The sequence below is a fragment of the Thamnophis elegans genome, chromosome 1 (genome assembly GCF_009769535.1).
Source record: "Thamnophis elegans isolate rThaEle1 chromosome 1, rThaEle1.pri, whole genome shotgun sequence".
Lineage (NCBI taxonomy): Eukaryota > Metazoa > Chordata > Lepidosauria > Squamata > Colubridae > Thamnophis > Thamnophis elegans.
Window position 1 is genome coordinate 61,082,433 of NC_045541.1, and position 24,224 is coordinate 61,106,656.

Consider the following 24,224-nt stretch of genomic DNA (forward strand, 5'->3'; position numbering starts at 1 on the left):
TGTTTGTAAATTAGAAAAATCTAAAGAGGGAAGAATATCTGGTTTATTGTGGGTATGCTTTGAAAGTTTGCTACATAATAAATGGTTTTTCTTAGAATCTGTTTTATTCCCAAAGCAAAATTTCCTTTTCTCAATTCCCTCAGGCTTGATTGATAAAACAGGCTGAGCTGATAAAAATGCATAACCCTCTGGAATATTTGCTATGAAATGTTTCATATACAGATGCCACAATGTAAGGAAATCATCTTTCTAACGTATGGAAAAAGAAGGCATTGCATTAGAGGCAAAGACTGGGCAGCCACAATTGTTCTATTGCAGATTAAAGAAAGGTTCTTTCCCCATATCTATTTATTTAAAGCTATATGCTGCCCATCTTGCTTAGAGATTTTAAGTGACTTACAAGATTTGAATCTTCATTTTAACAAAGTTTTAGATGTCATCATTGCATTCCCCCTTTTCTCACCAGCCTGGTTTTTTATTTTATTTTTTGATTTGTGTACTATGTTTGGTATATAGTAATTGCTTCCTACAATAGGCAGTAGACAAGTGGAAGAATTAGGAATTAACCACTGAAGTCCAGGTCATAGTGGGTTAAATTCCTGAACAGTTCAGACTATGTTGGTATCCTTTAGATAAAGTCAACCTGTTTGTAAATGCAAACTGCCTGCAAAGACAGGCCAGGAGAGCCACGATGACCTGGAAAGCTACTTGATCAGCCCCTGCCATACATTTCACTTTAGGGTGCCAATCAAATGGCAATTTTTAATATGGTGTGAGCTACTTAGCTTTAAAGCCTCTTTATTTATCTCACCTTCTACTGGGTGTTCCTGTTAATAATGTTACTAATTCCTACTTTCAATCCATCTGTACACTTTTCCACATCTTCCTCTCCTCAGACTAATGGTACAACAGGCAGAGACTGAGCAAAGAAAGAATGTTTTAAAAACAGAAGCAACTTTATGCTTGTTTATTTCTTTTGCTTTCCAAGAACCCTGCTTTATTCAGCTGCTGCCTCTCTTTTCATAGTGGTGGGCATTTTTGAGAAGGGCTATTCAACATAGACAAGCCTTGTAGATCAGTTTGTTGTTTAGCAATGGTAACTATGGGAAAGGTAGTATTCCTACAAGGACAACATTTAGCCTAGGCATTCTGGTTGCAAACACATAGTATAAAAACTTTGGTTTTGATTCTCTCTCTGTCCATTTATAATAACAACAGCACTTAGATTTATATACTGCTTCACAGTGCTTTACAGCCCCCTGTGGTGGTTTACAGATTCAGCATGTTTTCCCAACAATCTGGGTCCTCATTTTACCCACCTCAGAAGGCTGGAAGGCTGAGTCAACTGAGCCTGGTGAGATTTGAACTGCTGAATTGCAGGCAGCCAGCAGTCAGTAGAAGTAGCCTGCAGTACTGCCTTCTAACCACTGCGCCACCATGGCTCATAAGCTGCTAGAGAGGATTTGACTGATCAAAGGATTTTGCTGCCCAAAGCCAAATCAACTGAAGTGGAAATCTGATGTCATTTAAAATTAGTCATCAGAGTGTAAAGATTTAGAGTACTAAATCTGAGATCAGTCAGGTAACTTAGCAGGTCTTGGACATGCACACCTAGATCAATTTACTCATGGTTACACGAATAACCATGGTTAAGTGAATAACCAATAACATATTCAGTCAACCTACTGAACCATAAACTAAAAATGCAGGTTGGATTTTGTGCAGGACTCTTGGTCATGAATGGTCAATATGTCATGAAAGAAGGCTGCAAAGTAGATGTGGATCTATCATAGATGTGGGTGGGAGTTATGGGCTTTCTTCACCTTAAAAGTGGAATGCATCTGTTTTAGACCATTTCCCAGCTCAGATCCTGCCCATCAGTTTTTAAGACATGATCAGAGGGAGTGGGGGTGGGGCTCAAAAAATGGGAACTTGAGCGACACATGTAGCTTTGGGAATGTAGGATGCCCCTTACTAAAATAAACTCAGATGGGATGGGCTACTTCATTATTTAGCACTTCACATGCCACAGTATTCTCTAACATTTTATTCCCATTTGTGCTTCTTCTTTCAGCCATTGTTTCTTTAAGTGGCTGCCTCAATTTTAACCTCATGATAAGGTGGACTCTACTTTAGAGGATGTTCTTAGTTTTAATGCTTGGTTCTGTTTTCATTAATTTGCATCTTATAAGGGGCTAATCCTTTCCCCTGAGACCAGTGGTAACTTTGGGTGGCAGGGCACTGCTTGTTTATTCCAGCTGCCATCTGTTACATGCTATCTTCTCCTTAAGTTGCTTCCATCACCTACAATAAAGACATTGATTGCCCAAGGGGAAAAATGGAGGGAGAAGAATGAGCCTGGCTGTCTCTTTAACAATAGTTTGATATGCAAAAGTCAGCAGCTGAAACTTTTCAAAGTATGGAGCTATATATTATCAAGTGTTAATTGCTGTAGATAAGACTGCTGTTAGACAGGGAGTGTAAGTTTACATCTTATGTTCAGTTGTAAAATGATTTGTTTGAGTTGGGCTTACCCTATAGTGAAAGCTCAGCAGATTGAGATCTATTCAATAAACCAGAGTCAAGTAAATCACAGGTTAGCTGGTTGTGTGACCACAGCTGCAGTCTCCTGTTGCAGAACTGATAATTCTTTGTATTTGAACTGTATAACACCTCATTCATCTAGCTGGGAGTACTACAGAACTGAAGTCAGCTGCTGAAGGTGATTTTAGCTAACTTCAACTAGCCGGTCTGTCTATGTTAGAGAGCCTCTAGTCTACATAGTTTCTGCCTTTTTCTCAGGATAGATAGACTAGGTTATGAAAGTAATATAACTGGTACGAATCTAGAAACCTGTGATCATCCCTAACCCAGTAACTTTGACTGGAAAAGTAACAAATATCTCCGAAGATTATGCAGAATACTAAGAATTCTAGAACTGCCTAGATCCCAAGAGAGAACTCTGGTCAAGGCAAAGATCTAACAGATAGGGCTGGAGGATGGATATATGTACATACGTACGACAAGCCTTGTCATTTTTCAGTGATGAAAATAATAGTATTGAAAGAGACAGCTATAGCTGAGCTGATTGCCATTCTACAATAGTTTTAAATTTTTCTTAAGCAGAATAAATGTTAACTGTATGAATGCAGTATCTGAATGTGGTAGTTTGTAATAGATGTCCTTCATGGAAATTTTATGCACTACTAAATCTCAACTATTCTATAGCTCAGCTCCCAGTACAAGAAATGGTAGGGATGTACAGATGCAAGGAATATGTCTACTGTGGATCACCCATATATTGGACTTCACTTCTCCTTTGCCAAACCTGCCTCCATTCCTGGTCAGTACCAATCATCTGCTTTCTCTAACAATGGATACCAAAACCCAACAGATGTTAATGTATGTTGCAGCTGCTCCCAGATGGTATTTGAATAAAGCAGAAAGTTCTCCTTTAAGCCTAGGTGGTTTAAGATTGCCTCACTCATGGGCTGAGGATGATCCGAAGGCAATGCTGTGGGGATGCAGCAGAAAAAAAAGATGTTGATGTTTTAAGTAAAGCTGTGAAAAGTGGGCTATAACTGACTCAATTGTTAGAAGTAAGCCCGGTTGAGTTCAAGTTTGCTAATTGCTAAGCAGCAAGCTAGTAGAGAAGCCTGACACAATAGAATTTTACTTTTGCAGACTGCAGGGAGCAGGAAAAAGGATGCTTTGAAGTCTCCTCTGCATTTTTTTTAAGGTCAGCAAGTTGAAAATTTTCATAGACTGAAGCAGGCTGCAAAGAACCCTTTGATTTGCTAATAGCAGTAGACTTAGACTTATATACCGCTTCATAGGCCTTTCAGGCCTCTCTAAGCGGTTTACAGAGAGTCAGCATATTGCCCCCAACAATCTGGGTCCTCATTTTACCCACCTCGGAAGGATGGAAGGCTGAGTCAACCCTGAGCCGGTGAGATTTGAACCGCTGACCTGCTGATCTAGCAGTAGCCTGCAGTGCTGCATTTAACCACTGCGCCACCTTGGCTCTTTTGCTAATGGCTGAGGTTAATTGAAATTGAACATCCCACAAATTTGGAGACACAGATTCCCTATCCTAGTTCTAATGACTACAGGGCAGGCCGCAGCTGGCTTTATTCTGAGTAAATTGCTTCCAGGATCTTCAGACAGTTACTTAACTGAGGTAGTTATTTAAGAGACACAACCCTCATCCCTTTGGCACTTGCTCCTTGATAGTGTGATGAAATACAGGCAGGAGGAAGATTAATATTTCTGGGCACTTAATAAACAAGGCACCGTGTTGTTGCAGTCCACTCGCTAGTAACATCCATTGCAGAACTGTGCAATGCTACAGTGCAGAAAAGCAGAGGAATACTACCCTTGTCTCATCAGCCATTATAACAACATAATAGACTTTTGGTTTTTTAAACAAAAAGCCAGAATGGTGATGTGGGAAGTTGAAGAACCAGAGTAATACCCATTTCTCTTGGAAATGCAAACTAGGAAGACAATGCTCAAATTAAATGGAAGGCAAAGTGACTTCAGGCAGGCACTTGACCTCAGGAAATTCAGGAAAATGCTATGGTCTTGAGATATCTCTGCCTGGTAAAATTTCCATCTAGGTAGACTTTTCTTCCAATGAAAAAACAAGCAACATTTGGCATCCAAATGTAATCATAGATAGCATGCAGTTCATTAGCTAATTATATCTGTGTGCCATGCTTTTGAAAGAATGAGCATTTTGGCATCAGAGGGTATTGGATGTACTGCAGGGGTGGGCTGCTGGAGATTTGCAGGGATTCAGGAGAACTTCTGGCTAAGATTCTGTGCAGTTTGGAGAACCCCCAAATCCCACTCCTGTCTGGCCCTGCCCTCCCCCGCCCACCCTCCCCTCCACATGGCCCGTTTTGGATGCAGGTAAGTGTAGGACACATGCGGAGGCTCAGGGAGAGTGAAAAACGGACCTACTGAAAGTTTGGGAAGGCTGGAAACGGGCCTGTTTCCGGCAAGTAAGAGGACCTCCGCAGCCGGGGAGGCTGTTTTCACCCTTCTGGAGGTTCGAGGGAAGCCTCTGGAGCCTGGGGAGAACAAATAGCCCTGCTCACTGTGGTGCAGGAGGCCGACTAGGCCACACCCACCATGGCCATGACCAACCAGCAACCGGGCAGAGAATCCCTGGCTAAAATTTTTTTGAAGCCCACCCTGATGTACTGGGAATAGTCCTAACCATAGACCTGTCTGCTCTCTACCAAGTTACACAGGTTTGTTGAATAACTTATTATGGACTTGGTTTGCATAATATACTCAATTTCAAGCAGGCAAATCACATTTTGGTTTAGGACAATCTACAAACCCAGTCCCGAACCCACAGGAGTACCACACATGTTCTAGAACTGTAGCGGTTTCTGTGTCTTTCACAATAATATGATTTTCAGGCATTTGTGGATGAAGACGTTTGTCTCCAGTGTATCACTCAGAATTTGTCCTGCTTAAAGTCTACCATGGGAACATCATGCTACCACATTAAGATATATTTATACGTGCAGGCTCCACCATCTTGTTCTATATTTGGTTATTTTTTATAATCCGATTTACCTTGTACTTTCTGCCTCCTTGGTTTCATTGTGAGTTTGCCCAGAGTCAGCCTGGAGTCAGGCAGTGCATAAGTGGAATAATCAAACGAAGATAAGAGTAAATAAATACTAAGGCCAGACTATCCCAGCACACGATTAAAAGTGTATAAAATCTGGAATATTTAGTTTTTTGTATTCTTGGAAGCAAGCTTAGATCTTCTGTGCTAGATATGACCTGAGATGTACTTTGGCAGTATCAGAAGAGTGGGGAGGGGAGTGGTGGAGGATGGGTGTTCTCTCCCCTTGGGTCACCAGCAGGAATCTATCAGAGCTATTTCTGCCTTCTCCATTAGCACTGGACTTTTTCTAGTTCTTTGCATACCTTTCACCTCCTTCCTTCTATCCATTTTTTAAAACCAACTTCTTTCTAGGCTTCTAACAATGTAGGTGTGGAAAGAATGGTGGCTTATTTTAAAAAAAACCCATCTATTTTTTTCAAGGAAAAAGAGGGACACAGGGTGCAATTCAGCTTTAATGCTGTACTGATATGACTTCTTTGAGGGAGAAGAGTGTACTTAACATACGGTACGTCAATGTTGTTATATTCAGAAATGGTATCTGAATGTTGAACTGGGCTCTTCATGATTGTTGGTCATATAGGAGTCAAAATACTGTCGAAGATTGGTGGCCCAGCACCTAGTCACTTTCACTAATTCTAGGATGCAGCTACAATACCGTACATGTCCAAAGATGGGAGGGATTTGCCACTCTGAATTTATTTTTACTCTGACATCCTGGCCAAGTTTCAAGCACCCCTTGATAAAGTTCTGAATGACAGAGCAGCAAAGCTAAAGGAGAACAGTTAATCTCCTTACCTACACTGGCAGGTATGCTTATGAATCAGGACAACACAAACAAGAACTAATTCAGTACAGGTAATCTTCAACTTTGAACAAGCAGTTCATTTAGTGACCATTCAAATTTACAATGGCATTGAAAAAAGTGACGCGAGACCATTTTTCACATTTATGACTGTGGTAGCATCCCCATGGTCACGTGATTTACATTCGGATGCTTGACAACTGACTCACATTTATGATGGTTGCAGTGCCCCAGAATTCATGTGATCCCCTTTTGCGACCTTCTGACAAGCAAAGTCAATGGGGAAACCAGATTCACTTAACGACCAGGTTAATGAATTAAGAACGGCAGTGATTCACTTAACAAATGTTGCGAGAAAAGTTGTAAAATGGGGAAAAACTCACTTAGCAAATTTCTCACTTAGCAACATAAATGTTGGGCTCAATTGTTGTCGTAAGTTGAGGACTACCCGTATAGCCAGGATAGGACTGGGAACAACCTTAGTATATGTTTTGATAGCATTATTTTGTTCAAGAAAGCGTGGACAGTGCTTGGATAAAATAATGGAGAAAAGCCCTCAGAAGAGAAAGCTCATTTTCCTGCTCAGCTCTTTAGCAGGAATAGCACTAGCAATAGCATTTAGACTTATCTACCGCTTCACAGTGCTTTACAGCCATCTCTAAGTGGTTTACAGAGTCAGTGTATTGCCCCCAACAATCTGGATCCTCATTTTACCCACCTCGGGAGGATGGACAGCTGAGTCAACCTTCAGCCTGGTGAGATTTGATGTGTCAAATTGCAGGCAGCCGCAGTTAGCAGAAGTAGCCTGCAGTACTGCCCTCTAACCACTGCGCCACCGTGGCTCATAGGTGTTTATCTTCTATCATATCCGGATGTTGGGCAGGTGCTAAAGGTGTATTTATGCAGCTGATAACAGCCACCTGGAACAATGGTGTAAATCAGCTGCTAAGAGACATACTGCCCACCAATGAAGTCAGCTCAAACATTTCCTAGCATCACCCAGGAAAAATTCAGAAAGAATCATTCTGCCAAAAATCCCGGAAAGGCTCCGATTGTCTGTGTAAAGTGGAGAAGGCTACGCTCAAGGGACTCATTGATTCATTGCTCAAAGCAAGTTCTAGATTTTCTTCATCAATGAACAGGTATTTCCTGGGAGCCATTGCAGCGTGAAGTCTCTATCTAGTCTGTGCTTGGAAATTGAATGTTTGAGGACACTCCTATCCTCACTCCCTTTTTGTGCGTTGAACTAAAAGAATGGTGGGGCCCAGTGGTGGGTTCCTACAGTTCAGACCGGTTCAGCCGAACCAGTAGTAGTTTGGCGGCCTAGGTTGCTGGAACTGGCAGCAATTTGTGGTCAAATGTGCATACACGCAAGAGCGAAGCGAGAGAGTATACACGCAAAATTGCATATACACTGAACTGGCAGTAATGCTGGCAGCAACCCAGCCCTGGTGTGGCTGCCATTCTCCCACCCAAGGAAACGCAGTCATGTTTCCTAGCTCTTTGGTTATCCTTGTGTTGCTGCTTCTCTGTGAAATGATCAAATGACATGAAATCATCTGCTGCAGTGTTTTTATGTTATTTGCAGAAACCTGTTCCTGTACTCGAAATCCAGGGGATGAATTTTCCCCTTTCCATTTCTCCACAAAAGACAAGAAACAAAGGGGAAAAAAAAGAATGGAGTTTTTCCAGTTTCTTGGGGGAGCCACGGGCCTGTCGCTACCAGCCTTGGTTATTACCATAGATGGATCTGAAGCTTGCATGGTGAGAAAGAAAATCGCCCAGCTAGAATTGCTGGTTGCTTCCCAGATAGCACATACACAACCTTGCATAAGGCATGCCATTTACTTGCTCCCATGACCCTTGCCCCAACCCTCAACTCTCACCCTGCCAACCTTCAGGTCACTCCCCCAACCTTTCTTCCCCCTTTTTGACGCTGCACCTGCCCCCATGTTTCGGTCGCAGATGCTCCTTTGCTGCTGTTGGGATTGTCAGCCCAAGTAAACTCATTTGAACAGAGGCTACAAGAGGGCACACTGTCTGAGGCAAAAGAAAAGAGGAGGTATCCAGCCTAGCAGGACAATCTTCCTGCTTCCTTTGCAAATGCAAACACAAAACCCCCGGGATATTTAAAAAGATAAGTTATAAGGCAACCTTCTTCCAGTAACAACTTTGGCTTCACTCTCAATCACATGAATCAGGAGTCGACTCGAGGCCATCTGCTTCTTCAGAAGCAAAATAAAATAAATAAATGTGCAAGGAGGAGAAGTAATTATGGAATAGACAATTTGGAGTTTCAAGACACCTTCCCCAGTAAATAGTGTTATGGATCCAAATAAGTGTCAAACTTGCTGCGTCACATTGCTGTCACATGGTATGCCATGACTTTTTTCCCTTCGCGGAGCTGGGGTGGGCGTGGCCTGCACATGACGCATCCAGCCCCCGGGCCACCAGTTTGACAACCCTGAAATAAGCAGCCCTCTATTTTTCTGCAGTGTTTTATAAACTGTGCCAAGTTGTGTTACTCCACTCAGTCTAAGTGAGCATCAGGCCCCACAGGCAACAAATGCCTATAGCTAAAGATATAAATAGGTGGCAGGGATCACTAATCACTAGGCTACTCACCTAGACAGGCCATGCAGTAATTGTGGTTGGCAAATAGCATTTATGGTTTCCCTGTGACTTTTTCAACAAATCATGGTTATTACAAATGCGTTTGGTTTGATCCAAATGTGAACTATTTGAACCAAGACACTGCCCACTTGAGCCCAGAATGGTAGTTACTTATGGATAGGAAGTAGCAATGAAAGCAGAGCAGGGACTTTTCATTTCAGACATTTGAAAAGATAGAACAGGCTCTTTTGCTTTGAATAGAAGGCTCAAAGAGGACATTTCATCCACTGTAATGTAATTGACATATCTTGGAATTCCCTCCTTTTTGCAATATGCACTTTCTTCTGCAGCCAGCCATCCTTCCAAGTTACATCCACTAACAGTGTACAAGAGAAAGGATCTCTTCTGCTGCAAACATATATCTCTCCCACTTATTGCTGAGCAAGTTGAAAATGCAGGGTATGATAATAACTCACTGTTGCTCTTGCTTTTTAGAAGTAAACATAGGCTTGGATACTAACTTCCTCCTTGAAAGTTAAGTTAGAGAACAGCTGATGTGGTGTCACAAGGCCAAAGCAAGCAGGAGAAAAAAAAGAGAAAATCTGGGACAGCAATTACAGGTCATCCCCAACTTGTGACTATCTGTTTAGTGACTGTTCAAAATTATAATGATATTGCAAAAAGGACTGATGACTGTGTTTTCACACATATGACTGCTGCAGCATTCCCCCTTCCCATGGTCATATGATCAAAATTTGGATGCTTGGCAATTGGCATGTATTTATGACACTTGCATTGCCCTGGGGTCATGTGATCACCTGCAACTTTCTCACAAGCAAAGTCAGCGGGGCAGGCAGATTCACTTAGCAAACCCGTTCCCAGCTTAATAAGTGCAGCAATTCACTTAACAACGGTGTCAAAAAAGGTCGTAAAATGGGGCAAAGCTAGCTTAGCAACTATTTTGCTTAGCAATGGGAATTTTGGGCTCCATCGTGGTCTGTATAACCTGGAGGGTACTGTTTTATTTCTTCTACTGAGCTGCAGTTGCAGCATGTGGCCACCAGGGGTTGCTTCTGCAACATCTGCAAGTGTGGAGGAAGCCTTTTTCTCTCTCTCAGGTGGGTTTAAATGGTGTGGATGATTTTGAACAAGAGCTAAGGGTTTAAAGAACCTGGTGGGGAATCATTTCAAATTCAGATAAAGAATCAAAACTCCCCACCCAAAACCTCCCAGGGTACAAGAACTAGAAGAAAAGATTTTTAAACACATCACCTGCCTTTTTATCTATTCTTTTTACATGCAGGAAAAATATAAAAAACCCCATGGAGGTTCTATCCAAGGACTAAAAATCCATGTGTGATGGTGTTTGCAGTTAAAGGAGCATAAAGAAACCAATAGAACTGATACCATATACTGTATATGAAATAGTTAAAAAAAAACCATTGCTGTCTTTTTACAGGCAGGGAGAACTTAAACCAGCAACTATACCAGAGAAATTAAGATGCAGGGGTTGGAAAGTACCTTAGAGATTATCTAGTCCTAACTCTACCTTAAATACTCAAAGAGCCATTTGGACCCGTTTCCCACAGGAAAAAAAAACCACCGGGAGCCACAAAACCCTTCCTGTGCCTGACTATTTCCTGAGCGGTCACAAATCTAACATGTGTATTTGAATTAAAGGTTCTGTTTTCTTCTGACACTTTTCTTTTCTTGGATTTATCCATGGATTTATCCTACTGGGGGTTGAAAAACTCAATAAATCATGTGCTGGCAGGTGTTGCACATTGGTAGTTATGACACATATTTTGAGCGACAAGGAGCCACAGCAGAAGGATGAAAGAGCCACATGCAGCTCCAGAGCCACAAGTTGCTGACCCCTGCCCTAGTTCAATGCAGAATCCATAGAGCAACTTTTATACATTATCACCTAGGCTTGGCCTGAAGACTTCCAGCAAAAGCAAACTCATCACTTCATGTGGCAATCTGTTTCACCGGCTCATAGCATGAACTCCTAGTTCTAATCCTGTCCCCTAGGGCAATAGGGTGTAAGTCCACTTCTCTGTGAGGGACCCTTTAGATACTTGGACATGGGAGTTTACTGCTCTTAGTTTTCCTGGAGCGGATATTGTTCTGTGTTGCTTCACCCCATGGATCTAATGTCAGTGTGGTTTCTAATGATCTCACATATTTCATATTCTGTCCAAATGGAAATCATGCACTAAAACAAAGCAATAAACAGGTGCTCCTTGTTATTTTAAAAAGTGCTTGACTCCCATTTAAACAGAGCCTTGACTTTTACCCTTTTCATTGTTATCCCAGCACAGGGCCAATACTGATGAATAAACCATAGCCAGGACTCACTCCTTGAAGTTTTCTCCAACCTTGGCACAAGCTTTTGAGTTCAAGTCAAACTTTATTTCTTCCCCTTCGCCAGTTGCTTAGAAACATGCCTACAAAAAATATACTTCACAGTTCTCACATTTTGCTGTTCTGATGCTAGGAGGTTCCCACCCAACTTTTGCCCTCAAAAAATATTCTGCTTTAAAACAAAAGCCAGAGAGAGGGAGAGAGGGAGAGAGAGAGAGGGAGGGAAGGAGGGAGGGAGAGGGAGAGGGAGAGGGAGGGAGAGAGAAAAAAAAAGAGAGAGAGAGAGAGAGAGAGGGAGGGAGAGAGAGAGAGAGAGAATAAATATCTGACTATAGCTGAACCATCCATTCCCATCAAACTTCTGTATTTGCATAAAGAAGTCTTTGGTGGTTCACCTTTAACATTATTGGATTAAAGTTCCAACAATGTTGGAGAAAGAAAACAAGGTGTTTTGAAATTAATGTACAAGATTTGGGATAGAGAACAAAGTGATTGGTAAGCTGACAGAACAGCAAAGTATTTTTAAGGGAAGAATTATTTAGAAATTAGCAGCTCCATTAAAATATTTCAAAACCCTTGAAATGCATCAGGTATCTCATGAAGATGCCTAGTATTGATAGATATCTAAATATCCAACCTGAGAGGCAAAGATATGAATTGGTCCATCCCAAATGTTTCCCTTCGTTTTAATAATGCAATCTACCAAGGACAATCTGGTTGGTGAGGATCAAACTCTTGATCGCTTCCGATTGTTTCCCAATTGTTTCTGATGCCTCCTGAGATCCAGAAGGCATCACAAACAACTGCACACCACAGATCACCACCACAGCCTAGCGATCTGCAAACCTCCTGCAATTCCATCCAAGGTTCACTGTAACTCAGCAGAGGTTAATGATGGGGCAGTCATTTGTGCCACATGTGTTCCTTTTGTCAGTAATTTCTTAAACCATAACACAACCATAGACAAATTCAGACATTTCATTTATATGGAAAAAGACAGAAAGAAAAACAAGTGATTCAGATGCATTGGCCAAAGATATATGGGCTATATATACCATGGTTTTGTCAATTACTAAAAAAGCTACAATGGACTGGATCATTAGAAGAAAATAAGCCCAAACCTGGCTCACAACTCCCCTGGTTGGCTGCGAACAATATATTAAGCCCCACCACCCCTGAATTAAATGGTGTAGTATAAAATATAAACCTCTGGACTCCTCCATTGTCAAGGTTGACAATGATTTTGCCCCCTCCCCTCCTCAGGAGACAGTATAAAAATCTCTTTCAATCAGCCACAGGCAAGTGAGGGAGGTGCCATGTTTTCCTTAATCACTCTTTGGTCTTCACAAGACATGCATCAGCTTGAGGCCACTCGGCTGACACCCACGGTTTTGGAGCACCTGCTGCTCAGCTGGGACCAGAAAATGTGTGTGTATGTGGGGGGGGGAGTTGTCTATGTGTGTGTGTTTGTGGGGGAAACAGAGGGGAAGGGGCAGAGAGACAAAAATGCAAGGGTTATTCAGATTAAATCCAAATTTAAAATGCTGCAGGTTTCAGCAGTCTGTAAGGGGCACTGTTGTAATTCTAAAGAGAGGAGACTGAATTGCTCAACATTGCTGCTGCTCTCCCTGTAGGTAATGATTCCGCTTGTGTTCCTGGCCAGCATTCTTGCTCGTGTGCGCACACACACACGCACACAGAATCTAAAGAAGCACGTACTAGTGCAAGGAGGGTATCTTACTCAGCTTTAGCGGAAGCCATTCTTTGCATAATTTTCCGAGTTCCAAGACCAGAAAAATCAAAATTAAATCTCCTCTCCTCTTCCCACCATCCCTCCATAAGACTACAGTAGTTTGACCAAAATCTTTGGCTTTAATGTCTCTCTCCCCCGCCCCCACAAAAGCAGCAATTGAAGTTTGGCAAATGTGTTGATTTTTTTAAAAAAGAAACTTTTGCTCTGCCAAATGAAATGACAACCAAACAGAGCCAATGCTTTCAAAGAAGAGATGCGGAGTGGGTGGGTGTGAGGAGTGGGGAATACAATGAATGGAACAAGATTTATTGATGGTTAGCAAGAGGCTTATAGCTGATGTTCTTCACTGGTTAGATGCAACAAGCATTCCCTGGATGCTAGATTTTGCAGAAGGGGACATCTGATAAAAGAGTGGCTTTTGTTTTGGGGTGAGGGGGGGGGAGAAGAAAACAAAGAAGCTCTCTGGAATTTTGGTTTCGAGAGAGGAAGAAGAGGAAGGGGGCTGCTAATAAGCCAGAAAAAAAGTAGAGTCAGGATTGGATTTGAGGGTTTCTTCCTAGGCAAGAATGCTGACCAAGGTTTCCTTTCAAAACTCTCTCTCCCCCTCCCTCCCAACTCTTTTTCATTATTCTGTTGCACCTGTTTCATTTTGATGCCACCCTGCCTTCCCCTGCAACAACCTACAGATGGAGTCAGAGGGAAACTCAGTCTGAGGATGGGAAGGGGCTACAGAGACAGGTATGAAAAGTCAAGTCAAGTGGGACTCAACTGGATATTGGTGCTGCTACATTGATCCCAAGGGTGCTATATATTGTTTCACAAAGGCCTGAGGACTGCTGCTAAGCCTTCCCACTATTGGGGAAGGGTCATGGAGGTAATGGAGATCCAGGGGTAAGTACCAAAGGCAGTTATTTGTAGAATTGGGGACAATCCTAAGCTCCCACCCTCCTTTTTTCAGACGGGAATATGCATTTACTTCAAAATGGGGGAAGCTGGCACCCCTTTCTTAGGGGCATCTTGCTCTTTTTCCTGGGTGCCCCAAATGATCTGCCCTAAAGGTCCTTCAACCCCAACAGATGGCGAAGGTGCTTGGCTTGGGGCTGTGGAGAGGAACAGAGCAAAGATGGAAGGAGGTGGAGGTGCAATGTTTGAAGGTGCAGGGAGAGAAAATTCACCAAAGAGAGAGAGAAACCAGGGTCTAGCCAAGGTAACAGAAGTTATGTAAGATTAGACTAAAGACTCATCTGGGGAAGGAGGAAGATAGCTAGGTAGAAAGAGAAGCTGTGCTGCAGAAGACAAGTGGGAAGGGAGGAGAATGCCAGGGAGGCACCAGACCTGAGCATTAATCGGATTAAGAAAAATGACCTGGCGATGCCTAAACCTGCTTGAAGGAAGTAAAGAAAGATGTTCAGAGGATGCTCAGTGCACGGCAAGCAACAAATAGATAGGGATGCCTCTTTCTCTCCCCACCCCCCAACCCCCCACCAGCAGAAGAAAGTAAAGCAAGGAAGCTGAGCCAAGGGCCCAGGGCAGGACTCACCATTCTTAGCTTGCTCTCGGTAGCTCTTTTCATTCAGGCAGATCCCTCTGCCATGGAGCAGGGCATGCAAGGGCTTCTCCTCGCCTTGACGCGGCAGGCAGCGCAAGCCCTGGGCGCATCGCTCTGTGTACACCCCACAGGACTGCCCTTCAGCCAGGGCGCATGTCATGCAGCATCCACAACCGGGCTCCTTCACCAGTTCGCAGCCCACAGGGCTGGGAGGGCACATGGAGAGGGCTTTCTCGTCACAAGATTCACAGTGCACAAAGGAACCCAAGCTCTGTGAAAGCCCCAGGCACAGAGACACGAGCAGCGCCTGCATCAGGAACATCTTCAAGGCTCTTGTCAAGGCGCACTGGTGCAGGAGTTGTGAAAGGAAAAAACAACAACAAAGTTCTTTTTTTTTTTTGGAGACCAAAAAAAAAAGGGGGGGGGAAAGTCTCTTCTCCTTTAAGATTCCAAAAGAGGCTTAATCAGAATGTTGGAAAAAAGAGAACACCTAGATTGTTATAAAAGAAAGGCTATCACAGGTTTGTCTGCAGCTGACAGTTGCAAGAACTACAGATGCAACAGATTGGTAATTTCAAAAAAGGGAAACAAAAAAGTCACCGGAAAAAAGGGTTAAAAAAAAAATTAAAGAGCAAGGGTAGCTTTGGCGAGGCTGCACAAAGAAGTATAACATAATCCACACGCCCCACTAAGAAGCAAAGTCTGCAAGAGGCTGGGGAGGAAGCGAAGAATTGAACAAGCTTCTTTTTGACTGTCCTGATATGATCTGCAGCAAATTTAAAAAATGTCTGGAGTAGCACTAAAGCAGGTAAAAGATGAGCTTTGTCAAGAAGAGATTTTAGCTTGGGACTAGCTGTAATTTTTTTTTTTTTGTTAAAAAAACCCCCTCCTTTTCCTAGATTGGGTTAAAAACAACAAAGAGGTTTTCTGTTGAAGGTTTTTTTTTACAAAGTCTCTTTGACAAAGAGAGCAAAGGAGGAAAAGAGGAAAAAGAAAAGAATTCCACTTTGTAGATCTCCCAACACTTTCCCCCTGGAGAAGTTTCTAAAGAGACTGAATAGTGCCGAGCAGGCATGTCTTTTAAATAGACTGCCCCTGGCTGCCTGCCAGACCCTTGCTGCAATCTGAGATCCCAATGACACCTCAGCCTGAATTGGTGCCAGGAACCAGGGCAAGCTCAGTGCACACTCCAAGTGTGTGTGTGTTTGTGTGTGTGTGTGTGTAGGGAGGGGAGGGAGAAGGGTGGGGTGACTGTGCAGCTTTTGACTTCTAGGCTTTCCAACGGACACCACCCAAAGGCATCCAAATGCCACCTTTATGCTGTGCAAGAAGAAATCAAGTGTCTCCCCCTCTTTTTTTTTAAACTACAGGGATTTTTTCTTTTCTTTTTCAAAACATTGAGAAGTTCCGGCTCAACTGGTGTCATGTTTATTCTCAGTGCCCAAATTGTAAACACGTGTACCCATACTTTGGAGCAAATTTCATTCAATTCATTGGGATTTTATTCCAAGTAAGTTTGTGTGTGAATAGAGAGGAGCGTATCAGATTGCCAACTTTTTTTTTTGGTTAAGCACAAATGTACTTCTATAATAGCCATAACATGCAGGAATTTGATAGTACTTATCTCTATGCCGTGAAAAGCTTTATCAGCCATGTTTCTGAAATAATAGAAGCAAATCAACCATAATTGCACGTAGTTAGCTAGCAAACTTTGCAAAATTTGATCCAGTTACTATTACCTTTCAATCACCACATGCTCCATGCCCTAAAATACATACCCAAGGGCAGCATTGTGCAGACTCTTGTTGTCAGGCAGGGAAGCATTACAGCTAGGCTGTAAATTAAGGGGGTTCCTTGCAGGATCAAGTTTACACCTCCTCTAGAACCAACCCTGGCTTGATCAGGTGATGGGTGTGGCTATATATGGCATGATATGGCCCTGCAAGACTTAAGGTCTGCAATCTGTAAGGCTGAGCCCCTGAGGGTTTTGTTGCCACTCTGTGTTTGCATGTACGAGATGGACTGAGATAGATACACGATCGCCTCCTCCCCCTTCACCATAATCGACTTAATTTGAAAGCAGGAACTGGGGACAGAGAAGGGGGGAGAGGAGGGGAAGAATCCATGGAAGTGAACCCCTTGGGGAGGGGAATCAGTTACAGTGTATGACAAGGGGGAAGGGGTTGACTGGTAAGGCACATACAGTACTACAAAAGTTTCTTCTTCTTACACCTTTCTCCTCACAAAACATTCCAAAGCACCCCACAACTTGGAAACATTTTGGATTCTAAATGATAAGATGATCTTTGGGACGTCACTTGACCTATGACAGAACAATACCCTGCTCTCTTCTTACTCATTGACAGGACGAGGAGTATTAATTGCCTTCTCAGGACCCTAAAATTCAGTAACTGCTTAGAAAAAGTACAGTCCCCTTTCTCTCATTTCAATCTTTTTCTCTCTAACCACAGTGTAGCCCAACCCTGCTTTAGCTTTGCCTTTTGCCTAAAATCTGGAAGGTGAAGACGAATCATTTAAAGGAAAATGGGGATCTGTGTGATTGAGAGTCTTTTTTGTTTGTTTGAGATCTCAAGCAGACTTCTTCTCAAGTTAGATGCCAGCCCTCTTGCAGCCTGGACAGTCCTGTGCCTGCATTACCTTATTTCTGCCACTAGAATGCACCCTAAACTATGATAAGTCATTGAGCCTCTCTGCAAAATGTATTTTAATACTTTTCTGCTAACCTGACTATACTTTTTACCTAACTGCTTGAGGACTGCTTCAAATTCTCTCTCTCTCTCTCTCTCCCTCCCTCCCTCCCTCCCTCTCTCTCTCTCTCTCTCTCTCTCCTTAGATGTGATTATAGCCCTCAGAAATTAATGAAGCAATTGGAGGAGGGGGAGGACATGGGGGAGAGCAAGTTGCCCAAATAGTGGTCAGTTTCTTTCTCTATGTGGAATCTGGCAAATCTCCAGAAACTAATGGAATACTAGCCCCTTTGGTGATTCATGAGGTGTGGCTCCGTTTTCTCTGATAGAGGCTCTGTCTTGAAATGCCATGTGACAGGCAGAAACTCAACGGATGCAAGCCTATTCAATGTTGCAGTTGCAAGTGGGAGAAAAGAATATGGAAGCAAGTGTCTGTTGCTTCTGAAAGTGAGTTTGCTGATCCTCTGTGGTGGGTACATGTCCATCCCATGCTTACAACACCTTGTCTTGCTCCCTGGGCACTTTCTACCACCGATGGGAATTTGACAAGTATCTTCTTGTCACAAAAATGTTTTGCTTCTGAGTCCCTCCTAGCAACATCCAGGAAGACAATTCATATTCCAAGCATTTATATGGCTTGATGGATAAGAGTGATTTTTTTTTCACACCAAGGAAAAGGACTTCTGAATAAACAGAGGTCCGGGTAGAAGTGGTATTCAGCAAGTTCTGACCAGTTCTTGAGAACCGGTAGTGGAAATTTTGAGTAGTTCGGAGAACCAGTAAATACCACCTCTGACTGGCCCTGCCCCCATATATTCTCTGCCTCCTGAGTCCCAGCTGATCGGGAGGAAGTGGGGATTTTGCAATAACCTTCCCCTGGAATGGGGAGGGAATGGGGATTTTACAGTATCCTTCCCCTGCCACGCCCACCAAGCCACTCCCACCAAGCCATGCCATGCCACACCCACCAAGCCATGCCCACAGAACTGGAAGTAAAAAATTTGAATCCCACCACTGGGTCTGGGTCTATTTTATACTTCTCTTACTCATCTTACTTGCCAAATGACGAAGATGATGATCTTGGTGTAATTTATCAGCCTAAATCTGCTGCTGATGGTTTTCTCAGCACAAAGATAAGCATTTTCAAATCATTCCTTGAGGCAAAGAAGAGGTAGCCTAGTCGTGAATCAACTGATCCTGCTGTCAATCTGGTTTTGATGCTGAGTGACAGATTGGCCATCACTCTATGGTTGATCATACTGTTTGGTCTGCTTTAGATGAAGCATGTGTTTTTTTAAGCAGACATTGGAGATATGTAGCTTCCTAGATGCTTGTCTTCATTTCCCATAGGTTTACTGAACATATTTAGTGGCAAAGTTGGATGTTAGGAATACCACTACATTTACATGGAGTTACATGGCATCTTGGAGGCAGGGAAGTTCTGACATTTGTGAATGGCATCCATGAATCTAAGTACCTTTATCAGCTTTGGTTGGAGTATTTGCCAATCAGTATCAAATCTGTCCATGTTCTTCACACAGGGGCAATTTCCAGGATAAATAGCTATGTCCTACATTGGCTTAGTACCATGATGGTGAACCTATGGCACGCGTGCCACAGGTGGCATGTGGAGTCCTCTCTGTGGGCATGCCAGCCATCGCCCTGGCTTAGCTCCACCGCGCATGTGTGTGCACCTCCCACCGGCCAGCTGATTTTCAAGTGTCTGCCACTCATGTGCAGGGGGCACATGCGGGAGATACAGGTGCATGCGTGGGGTGGTGGTGATGGGAGCATGGGTGTGTGTGTGTGTGTGTGCGGCACAACTCCCTGTACCCCATTTTCTGTGTCCTAGGAGGCTTCAGGGAGGCCTGCTAAATCCAAAATGTGGCATGGGGGAAAAGGGGGGGGGCATACAGTATGTGCATGCACAGGGGGTGGGGCTTATAGGTGTGTGTGTTGCGCATGCATTGCATTATGGGTGTGAGCACACACACTTGTGTTGGCTTAGTACCTCTCCATGTGTTGGATTCTAACCACTATCAACTCAGGCCACACTTCCAGAAGCCAAAAGATGGGATGGGATGGTTTTGAAGATGTTTCAGAACTCAGGATTTTTTCACCCCAGGGTACTGTGAAAGTGTAGCGAATGCAATCTGGTCTCCATCTCCATCTTTTAAAAGCTACAGTAGAAGTACAATGAAAGTGAAGAATGTGCAATCCATTTATCAATACCTCTTTGCAATATTAGGTCCCTCAAAATGAAGGGGCCAGGAATTCAGGATAGTTCTGAAGTCCTGGAGTATATGTTGGGATCTTATTCCTCCAAGTCAGACTAATTATGAGTTCTGACTCATAATCATCTTTTGGCATATGACCCAGCCCTTTATGTTGTTGGAACTCATGAAGTTGTTTGCAATTCTCATTTGGAAAAAGGTCTTCTGAATTCATTAGAATTTACTTCTGAATGTATAGGATTGCACTGCTAGAATATCATTAACTGCATTATATTGACATACTTTCAGGAAAACCTTTTTACCGATTGGAGATAAAAGAACTTTCTTGATGGGACACCCATCATACATTTTAATTGTGGGGGTGGGGGATACCATTTGTCAGAACTCAAGCAGATGCACTAATACAATTGATTTTGAACTAAGGAATAAAAAGTTATTTTTTTTCATAACACGATCCTAAAATTGAAGCTGTTCCATATCAAAAGCTTTTTTGGCATCCAAGAAGGCCACAGTCAGTGGCTTTCAAGCTTTTAAAACTGAATTGTTATAATATCCACTAGGAGTTTCAAGAGTGAACTTGTTCTAATTATAAAACATTTAAATATTTATTTTCACTGGAAAGTATCTTGTAGAATTAATAATCAAGAAACCCATTAAAATAATTTTACATTTGTATCTCAGGTTGACCTTACTTTAACAGCGAAGGCTTCTGCTTATAGATATGATGTAGATGTAAATGCTATGCACCAATGCATCTCATATGACTAAGATCTACAGACTTAAGAAATATAGAAGTGAAAACTGTAGTTTTTGGTGAAGAATTTTTGTTCTGATCTATTTCTAGTTGGAAACTGGAAAGGAGTTTCAGCATTTATTTTTCTTCATCACTCACTGAGGCCAGATACGGTACTTGCTCTCTAGAATATAGGACTGAATTTAGTGTCCTGTGTATTGCATGATCCATCAAGGTAGATGGGTCTCTAGATACTGTTGGAAGAAATGTCCTTCTGGGTTCGGCTCCAAGTGGGGAAAAAGACACTGGAGGCATGGAAGCTGCTTAGAAAGATGCTTTAATGTTTAATGGTGGACAGGACCGCATGGCTTGAGGTCCTGGGGAAAAAGGTGATCACATGCTTCCAGGTGTTGGATGAAGAAGAAGAAGGGTCGAGGGTGGGGCTTGCAGGGCTTTTTATAATCTGTTTGGTCCCACCTATCTACCTCCTGCTCCTGTATAAGAAATGTATTCTGATTGGTTGTCAGACTCACATGGGGCCATGTAGGGGCAACTCTCTAGGCTGAGTCCAGGTTTGGTTGAATTCTGAGATACCTTGTGGTCAGTTGGGTAAAGGGCCAATATTATCATGCCTTAATCCCATCCCCCTGGAGCTGAAGGGGAGAATTCTTTTTTATGTAAAGGGACTAGCTCAGGCTTTAATGGCTCATGGACAAAGTGGGTGGGGGCAGGAAGCTGCAGGGAGAATTATTTTGTCTTTTTGAAACATGTTTCTTCCTTTTCACATCCAGAGAAATATTCTGCCTTTTCAATATTTCCTAGGGTATTTCATTTTTCTGGGAGAGGGCTGGATGATAACTTCCTACCATACTTTGTTCATTATTGTTGCTTCTGAATACATGACTGGATTTCAGTGCACCACTTTGTGACCTGTTTTGTAGGGTAACAAATAAAAGTTTTAGCTCTGCAAATTCAGATGAAGAGATACAGCATTTATTTTCCAGAAAGTTTGAGTTGAGCTGCACTCTGGTTTCTTGTTACATCAGACATACCCAGGGCCACAAATAAAGTTAGATGACTCAAAGATAAGACTTTTCTGAAAGGTGTGTGTGTGTTACAAAGATACTTTTATAAGCAGAAGTAAACAAACGATAATTTAAAAAACCCATGGTAAATAAATCTATACACACCTAAGAAAGACTGATCATGCTTTTTTGTTTTAAAAGCAAGGATGATATTTCTTAGAAACTTACATGTCCCTCTTCTGAAATATCAGAAGGCAATACCAACAAGTGAGAATGAAATGAGTCAATGATAGGAGAAAATGAAGAAGTTTTTATTGGCTAACCAAATTCAGTTAGTTGATGAAAGTGGAAAGGAAACAAATAGATTGGCATTTATTTATTTGTTTTCAGTCAGTTTGGTCCTAGATATCACTTTTCAAGGTCAAAGACAAGCACCATCCTCAGAAATTGAAATCCCATCCAATCTCTCTTCTGGAAGAAAACTGACATTATGCATTTAAAATCCCCTACAGCCTTCCCTGTTGTTTCTTTCCAACATCAGAAAACATCTATATTGGAAAGGTCAAATGCAGACATGATGGGAATTGGCCATTGCTGGATTCTACCATAGTCTCCAGTTTATTAAAATATAGTTTAGTTTTCTACTATAAATGTATTTCATCTCATCATGTGTACTAGGAAGGAATATTTCTTAACAACAATCACCCCAAAATATAATGAGGCATACACAATGCGACCCTTCCTGGCTATCACACACGGTATCTCTTCTGTGACTGGTGAGGCCGTGGGAGGGTTAATGCTGCTGGCATGGGAACTGTTGAATGAGTGAATTTGGATAGCTGCTGTATGAATACAAAATTGACTAAGATGTTTTAGAAACTGGCCATCTGCCTTGTTACCAAAGAGATCAATGAAAGGATTGCATTGAATGTACTGAATCAATCAATACATTCAAAATGAGATGCATTAAAAGGCATCTTATCTTTAAAGGGAATCAGGTAAAAGTAACCATTGTTTTCAAGAAATAAAGAACACAATATCTCCCTCTCCTTCCAACTCTCTCACCCACCATACTATACCATACCATACCACACCATACCACACCACAAACCACATACCACAACACAGCACACCACACACTACGCCACACCACACCACCTCTCTCCCTAATCTCTCTCTCTATCATTTCTCTACCATTACCTACCTACCTACCTACCTACCTACTATAATCTAATCTAATCTAATCTAATCTAATCTAATCTAATCTAATCTAAAACAGTATTCTGACAGTGATTTATAGGAAGCACCCACAGCTCTGATATGAGCATTGCATCCTGTAACTATCACACCAAAATGAGCATATTTCTTTTTTGGGGGGAGGGGGAGAGTGATTATGGATCCTTCAATTTAAAGCTGGAAGCACTCTGAAAACTTGCCAATCTGGTTTGACTAGTAGCTATAATGGAACAGGTAGAGACTCAGGCACCTGTCTCAGAAATGGATGTGTGTGTGTGTGTGTGTGTGCATACATACATACATACATACATACACGCACGCACGCGCGCACACACACACACACATTGTTAGCAATGAATGCTCTTCAGTGCTGCCTGCAGGTTTTTAGAAAAAAAATTGTCTATAATTTGGGGAGGTGATAATTCTGTCCATAGCAGCGTATTTAGAGCTGATGGAGGAATTGCAATTCCCAGATACAGTTCTGAGTGATACTGGTGTTACTGCAATGGAAAGGGATACTTTTTTCCTGTTTATTTGTGTTCAGTTCTCAGAGACTGCTTGAACAAGTACCTACAGGATTTCTTAAAGCAAGGTTTTCATGGCTGAGAAAGAGTGGATCGCCCAAACACACTACAGTAGTTCAAGGTCAACCAGCTGGTTTTGTGCCCAAGGTAGGACTAGAACTCACAGTCTCCCAGTTTCTAACCTAATGCTTTAACCATTACAGCAAAATGGCTCTCAGTTGGAAAGGTAGTCTGGCCTAGAAGTCCTTAAAACCTATTTTTAATTGATCAATTGTATATAAGGTAAAGGTAAAGGTTACCCCGACTCTAGGGGGTGGTGCTTATCTCTGCTTCAAAGCCGAAGAGCCAGTGCTGTCCAAAGATGTCTGCGTGGTCATGTGGCTGGCATGACTAAATGCCGAAGACACACGGAATGCTATTACTTTCTCCCCAAGGTGATCCCTATTTTTCTACTTGCATTTTTACGTGCTTTCAAACGGCTAGGTTGGCAAAAGCTGGGACAAGTAATGGGAGCTTAGTCCATTATGAAGTGCTAGGGATTCGAACTGCTGAACTGCTGCCCTTCTGATCAACAAACTCAGTTTGATATCGCTGAGTACCTTCAGCCTAATTAAAAAAAGGTTTTTTAGGTACTTGCCATTGTATGTTTTATTCACTCATTTCTTCTGGAGTTGCTTGAGCAAGATCCCAGTGCTACTTAGCACATTACATGTAGATTTACTATTAATAACTGCACTTAAGCCAGTTCACTGTGATCAGTCTTCTGAATGTTATTTTTCCCATTGCTACCTGCATTACTATTAGTGTGCTTCAATGAAACAGTTTTGAGTTACTGCTCCATCTGTATGAATTAGCTTTTAATGTGCAAGGGAGGTGGAGCTGAGGAGGGAATGGGCTAAGGCCAGTGGTGGGATTCAGCCAGTTCACACTACTTCAGGAGAACTGGTAACTTTCTGCGCTTGTTGTTGGAAGAAATCATTAGGGCAGAGAACCGGTTGTTAAATTATTTGGCCCGTAACCATGGGAAGAC

At 42.4% G+C, this 24,224-nt stretch overlaps 1 protein-coding gene across 1 annotated transcript in view; it reads right to left on the bottom strand.

Annotated features, from left to right (window-relative positions):
• Positions 1 to 15,773, bottom strand: part of IGFBP5 (insulin like growth factor binding protein 5) — a 45,976-nt gene extending 30,203 nt beyond the window's left edge. Inside the window, exon 1 of the mRNA XM_032217093.1 lies at positions 14,726 to 15,773. Coding sequence (XP_032072984.1) covers positions 14,726 to 15,056 — 331 coding nt within the window. The 5' untranslated portion in view covers positions 15,057 to 15,773. The remainder of the gene's footprint in view (positions 1 to 14,725) is intronic.
• Between the last annotated feature and the right edge of the window lie 8,451 nt (positions 15,774 to 24,224).